This window comes from Solanum pennellii, chromosome 1 (assembly GCF_001406875.1).
Source record: "Solanum pennellii chromosome 1, SPENNV200".
Lineage (NCBI taxonomy): Eukaryota > Viridiplantae > Streptophyta > Magnoliopsida > Solanales > Solanaceae > Solanum > Solanum pennellii.
Window position 1 is genome coordinate 38,378,813 of NC_028637.1, and position 7,474 is coordinate 38,386,286.

Below are 7,474 nucleotides of genomic sequence, written 5' to 3' on the forward strand. Positions count from 1 at the left end.
AATAGGGTTTTGTTCTAGAAATTATGTTTTTCCTAAAATATCATGAGGTTCATAAGACAAGGAAGTTATATTAATTATATTTTCCGTAAAATAAAAGTAATCGGTAAATACATTGAGCAACACAAAGGAATGAGAAAAATTTTATTACGACCTACCTGTTGAGAGTTTCCTGAATCTTCTGAACTTTCAAGTATTTCTCTGGTTGAAGAGATTGAGTAATTATCTCATGTTGATGCTTGCTGAAGTTTCTTCCTCTGTCTATTTTTTCAGAAAAATAAAACAAAATCATATTCATTGCTTAATATTGTATCATTGACTGATTACTCTTAACCGTCATTTAGAGTAGTACATTTAGAAGGAAGCATACGTCTAGCAGTAAATGATCGTTTTGACAGGGGTGACATTTTTATCCAAACTGTTGACTCAAGCTCATCTTAAACAAATGTCTGCCTGCAATCTAACTTATGTTGTGAATGTCCACAATTTGATAGATTATGTGAATGAACAAACTTTACAAGACTTTATTTTCTTATTAGAGTTGTATAGATGTATAGTTCTGATGATTTACCATAGTGTTGCTGATTAAAGTTGTACAGAGAGAAATAACAAAGGATCATAGTTAGATTTGAATGTCAAGTTCATCATATATGCATAATAGATAAGTTTATATATTTTATTTTGTATGTATCTTTGACACAGCTGCACACTGTATATTAGTTTTAAAAAAAGAATGAAATATTATCTAGTGCTTAAACACTACTTCTGATTGATTGTGGTATTCTGACTAAGATGGTCAACAAAAGGGGACTCTTCTTTCGATGAATTTTTTGTTATCATTTGGATCCTTATATAGATAATTGAAGAAACATAAATCACTATCCAGACAACTACATAGTGAGTCTTATAAAAGGACTACCTATAAACTGAATGCATCCAAACGACAACTCATTCATATTAAATTTTAGTTTTTATTTATACTGTTATTGTTTCATATTCTTGCTAATAACCAAGGTAATAAAATGTTAAAACCAGTGTTTTAAAAGGCGGAGACGTGAGGCGAGACGTTTTATACAATATGGGGCGAGGCGTAAGCCTCAAGACACGGGGTGTAAGTCCCATCGATCTACGAGGCGTAGTCACATGTATATTCAATTTTATGGTATTATTACTAATAAAATAAGCTAAAGTAAACTTTTCAATAAATTATGATTTTTATTTGAGATAAAGTGTTAATATTCAATTATGAAGAAAAATGATTATCATTATTGTTTGAGAAATATCATTACAACAATAATAAAAATATAATTTAGAGAAAAAAAATTTAAAAAGTACATTAAGAACGCCCGGGCGTATGTTTTTATGCCCAAGACTTATGTTTTTATGTTCAGGGCGTACGCCGCATATTTTAGGACTTACGCCTTATGGATCTACGTTTTTTATTTACACCCTAGAGCGTTTTTGATACGCACGCCTCGAAACTCGCCTTGGGACTCGCCCCAAAAACGTTTTTGAAAACACTGGTTAAAATATTGCAGGCCCCTGCTATTATAACCTCACCACCAAGGCCTAGTTGATATTCACTTGAAGTAAGCCTTGCTCTTCATTTCTTTCTCTTACTTAGTTCAGGATTTAAGTTCTGAGGTAGTTTGTTTACTCAATCTAACTATGATGAAGATTGTTGTCATTATCTGGGGACTATTCGAGCTATATCCTTTTTTATGAGATTGGTGAAATGTTTGGAGAATTCTGATTCTGTTGTTGTGGGTGTTTCTCTGATTAGTTCTTGCTGGAGGAATACATTCTAAATTTTAACTTGTTTATGGGTTTTATTTTCTAGAATAATACATTTTAGCCTTTAACTTTTTATTTGATTTTATTTGCTAGAGGAATTGTTGTACTTATAGAGGAAAGTCATGTGGTTTTCTTAAAAAATGTCTTATTGTTATAAAGATTCTTGCCAACTGCTTGTTCAGTAGATTAAACTATTAGCCAAATCAAATATAAACAACTACATAGTAGTCAAGAACCTCTAAGATTAAATTTATTAGCTAACAGCTTATTCACTAGAAAGCTTTTCAAGTAATGTGCTTCTGTTTGTTGCTGATGAAATGAAGTATTGGCCCGAAATAATTTTCTTTCTCTAGTTTCTCACACACTGGAAAGTGTTGTTGTACTGGAAATTAATTGCAATGATTCAATCGTTTTGTTTGTCATCAATTTTGTGAGATTAATATAATAATGAGATAGTTTCAAAAAGTTAACTGTAACCAGAATGCTTCAGTAAGTTGATTTAAATCAGAATGCTTTGATTGTTCTATAAGTTTACTAAAATTAGAATGTTTCAGTAACTGTTTTGTAAGTTGATTATAGTTAATAATTGCTTTAATAGTTCATAATTTTTTTTTCAGTTTACCTAGTGAAGAACTTTAGAAATTGTTCTTGTTTTACCAATATGCATGTTTTGTTCGAATTTGATGAATATGAAGTGAGTACCTTCTCGTCCACGGTTTGTGCTTATTACTATTTTTTGTAAATTTAAACATTATTAGGAACATGAATAATCTAGAGCGTGGTTGAATGTATGATAGCTTGGATGGCCAACTCAAACTATCAGCCAAACCATATGAGATACCTCCAGCTACACCAAATCAGAGTCACCTAGTTGGTCAGGGTCTTTCTACTCATAGCAATGTTCCAACAGTTCATACCAATACAGTTGTTGAAGGTGAAACCAACACAAGTCATACGAGGACCCTTATTTTTCTAACTTTTGAAGGTTAGTCCATTATTTTGATTTTATTCCTAAACTTTTTTCTACTTACTGTGTTGAACAACAATATAGTATAGGCCAGAACCTTCTAAATATGCTCTAGTTTTATATAATTAATTTAGAAAAAGACCAAAACACCCTTAACAAATCCGTATTTGGAACTTTCTGTGCTCAACAATCCAACTTCCGAAAGTCATATCTCCTTATACTTCCTCGGAGATTCGCAAACTTGGCGTCGTTGGAAAGATCTTCCAACGACCTTTCCATCCATAACTCACCCAAACTCCTTTTGAGAGGGAAGTAATGGCCGTTTGAAAATTACCAAGACTCGCTTTTGAAATCTGGAAATTTTCCAGATTTCCCAACTTCTTTCCAAATTAGTTTATTCTTGTTTTTCTTAGTTTATCCTTAGTTAATTCAAGTTATGAGATGTTACACACACACATGATTAAAAAGAAAAAGTCATCTTCAAGGTAGAACAATACTCATACTCAACAAAAGGATCTGATATATTGCTGAATCATCTTTGTTGGTTTTAAGTTTTGTGTTTACCATTTTTATAAGTTTTAACAATTTGAAAATTCTCAAGAATTCTTGCAATGACTAACAAAAGGTGAAGAATCATCCTCAAGAACAGAAGGACCTGATAGAGCCACTATTAAAAAAACAACCTTTAGCGACGGACACAATTCGTCACTAATCATGATTAGTGACGAATTAGCAATAAATTATTGACTATTGCTATTACACTCGTTAGTAAGCTCTTGCTGACGAAAAATGAGTTCCGTCACAAGTTTAGCGACGTCATAACAATAAAATATTTTCGTCACCACTTGTTAACGACGAATTTAGTCGTCATTATATATATATAATATTGTTGCTAATTTATAATTATATAACGAAAAAATGCACAAGTTTAGCGACGTCATAGTTAAGAGACATTTTCGTCGCCACATGTTAGCGACGGACTGATTCGTCATTATATTTATATAGTTGGTTGCTAATTTCATAAGTCATTTCATCATTTTGGATAAATTTATGACCAAATTTCTGTTGAAACATATTCTATTACAATATATTAAGGCTTTAATAATTCTTCGTTTATCCATCGCCAACATTCTTTTCATAGCAACGACCAAATAGTCGCTAAATTTGTTGCTAAAAATTATTTTATTTGGTGATTTTAAATATGCACTGCTCAAATAAAATAAATTATAATTACTAAATACTCCAAAAATTAACAAACATTCATATAATATAATACTCATAGAGGATTCATAATATAAATAGATAACTCCAAAACCACATATTTTTAGTTAAAGATATCCAACGAAAAACATCAAGTACTCTTCAATGAATCTACGTTCATCAAAATGTTACTATGCAATTTGTATTTTCCAAAAAATATTACTTTATCAGAAACTAAAGTTGTGGGACACTAAGGGATACAATCGTCACTTGAAATTGTGGTATCAACCTCATTCACATTAGTAGCAGGAGACACTATGGGTGTCACAATCGATGGATTTCCGGATGGAGTAATCGATGCTTGCACCTGCTTAACAATAATAAGAACAAGATGACTAGTGAGTGCAGGCATCATTTGCTTTACAAACTCATCCATATTTGTATCGATGTTGATTAAGAAAATGGAGGTGGTAATGATGAATGGCCACAAAGATTGTGCCCATAGTAATTTTTTGCTTCAGATCCAAGACCTTATATCCTTCTCCCCCCCCCCCCTCCCGCAACTTGGTAATATGCTTCACATTGATCAATATCAGTTTGAGAACCTACTTTTTCCCGTAATATTTCTTCATATTTTTCCTATAATAAGTAGAGAAAACTAGAAAGCATTAAAGATAGGGAACAAAACAAATTTTGAAGAAAACTACAACAAAATACAGAAGCTTTTAAGCTTAAAGGGCATGTCCTTTGTTTTTCCAGGAAAGAACTATGTTGTTGCAGCAAGATAGAATATCTGGTTTCCATGTGCATGTAATAATCTATCAACATATATAAGTTCATGTCATTCTTCTACTACCCTATCTTCGACCATAAACCATAACAAATTTTAGAAGGACACATAAATCTTCAACCATAAAGGCTAGCAGCATTCAATCGAACACCATAGAGATTGTAACACACTTACTGAGTTTCCACCTACAATTTTAAACTTTTGCAGTACATGATATTCAGAAAACAACAGGGAAAATATGAAAAGATGTTGGATGTGTATGACTTCAGAGTTATTTTTGTTTGAAATCATTACAGGGAGATCGATAAAAATAAAAAATGACATCCTCCTTCTACAAAATCAGGTACCATAAACACACTTATCATCTGCCTTTTTATCATTACCTTTCAATAGCTATGTGAAATACGAAGTGAATAAGCTCAAAGGAGTACATAGCAAATGAGAAAACATCAGATGGATTTGTGAACTTTTAAATACTGCAATAAGATGCACATCCAGAAAACAACAGAGGCTAAAATGTACAGGTCATTCGTTTCTTCTAGATGCAAAAACTGTAAAGTTATCTATCAAAACTCAAATAAGAAGAATGTTATGTAGTTATTGGTGCGTATTCTTGATTTTTAGGTATTACTATGCAATAATCAAAGCTGAGAACATGTCACAAAGGAGCTTCCTGTGGCTTCACCAGACTAAGCAGAAGAAGTGATTGCTCGTGGAGAGACTTGCCTTCATTTAGCCGTCAAGAATCATCAGTTTGAAGCATTCAATTTATAACTTGACAACCAACAGAATTTTAACAATTATGATCTTTTAAACAAGAAGGATATACAAGGAAACACTATTTTGCATCTTGCTGCAACTAAACAGTAAGAGACAAGTATCTTTGAACAAGAAACTTGCAAGTGTTGGTTGTTGTAGTTCAAGATCCATCAAATGAAAGATCCAGGAGTGAACAAACAAGGGACCATCCTCATTCTATTGTTAAGAAGCTTCACGATTTCTCGAAGTATAATAAAACCATAGATTGTCCAGGAAAAGTAAGAGACACCATTCTTGTGACAGCCATAAAGATTAAAATTATTGAAAAAATTTGTTTAGGGTTTTTAAACAAACATTACCCGCCAGCCAAAATTCCTCAAAGAAATTCAACATTCACAACAAGGAACAAGATGAATTTTGGAAAAAGAGAAGCGTCAATTCCTCAAGAATTAACATTTGATATTTTCTCATGGCTTCCTGCTAAGTCGCTAATGCATTTCAAATGTGTTTCCCGACTATGTAATTCAATAGATTTTGTGGATATCCATACTTGTCGTTCTAAGACCCGTTCTGGTGGAACAAAGTTCTTTGTCCATGAAAGTAATGCTTTTTACACGACTGTTTAAAAGGAACATGGAAATATCTCTGCCTCCCTATTTCAAACATTGAGATATGATGGACACTATAGTTGTTCAAATTCTTTGTTGGATTCAGTTAATGGTTTATTTCGCATTTGGGTACCATCATTTATGTGACTTGCTGCAATTTACAATCCCAGCACAAGGGAAGTAAGATTTATTCCCTACTCAAATTAATATATTTCTTGGCATAAGTATTCATTAGGTTTTGAGCCACAAGAGAAGAAATACAAAGTTTTTTTCTCGGCAACACTACCACAAGGGTATAGAAAACAATGAGTTTTAACTTTAGGAACAAATGAATCATGGAGAGAGACATAAAGCGTTCTTCCTTTTCCTCCGCATCTATGCGTAACGTTTGCATTAGCGAAGTTATCTATCAGTTTGTTATCAATCAGGAGCATGTTATAGCAGCAATTGATGTCAAATCTGAAAATTTCGAAATTATTACATGGTGGTATGCATTTCACTGGGTGGTTACTTACGAGTTGTTAGAGGTGAATGATAAATTAGGGGTTATATATCATGGGTGTTGGATAGATGGATTCTTTGACTTATGGATTTTCAAGAAGACTCAGGAAAAAGAATGGCATAGACATATGATTCGATTTCCTTCAATGTGGAAAAACGTAGTGTCTAGACCTACATCATCCTACATGTCCGGTGATGCGGAGATTGTATTCGTGCTTAACTTATATTCAGTTGCTTTATGTTCGTGTTATGATGTCAATACAAAAATTAGGAGAGAATTAGGAATCAAGCAGCTTCCTGAGAAGACCAATATCAAAGGCATTTATAGTTATATAGAAAGACTAGTCATGTAGAGGCGTTAGTTTGTTCTGTATGCACTTTGGCATGTGATTAGCTGAACAAAGCTTATATTGTCAAATTGTAATATAAGATGGAAAACATGACTCTCGTTGAGTAATTTTTTACTTGTCCTTGGGATGATCTATATGTCGAAATTGAGATTTTTTTTTTGTGATTGTGAGAACTTGCAATCATATTGCACAATCATACTCTGAGTTCAGGGGACACCAATGATAATGTCTCTCCCGTTTTCTTTTTGGATTCTTCTCTAAAATCCACAAATCCAAGTTTCCAATATATCATAACAGTATATTGACTAATGAGATGCATTCCACAATACAATGCCATATGTTGAATATGTATGGACGGCATGAACACATTCTCTGTGCAGTGCCTCTATATTAAATCCTTTTGATCTCAAAAGTTTGATGTTATGGTTCCATTTTCAATTACTAAGGGAGTATCTTTTTGAATCCAGATGCATATGAGGAACTCTATTGCACGCGATCATATGGATAA

The 7,474-nt window shown here is 32.8% G+C and overlaps 1 protein-coding gene across 1 annotated transcript; it reads left to right on the plus strand.

The window, feature by feature from the left end:
• Positions 1-6,450: 6,450 nt before the first annotated feature.
• LOC107020295 (F-box protein At5g65850-like) lies at positions 6,451-6,969 on the plus strand. The gene has a single exon (XM_015220594.1). It carries the CDS (start codon positions 6,451-6,453, stop codon positions 6,967-6,969), a length of 519 nt encoding a protein of 172 aa, XP_015076080.1.
• Positions 6,970-7,474: the final 505 nt, after the last annotated feature.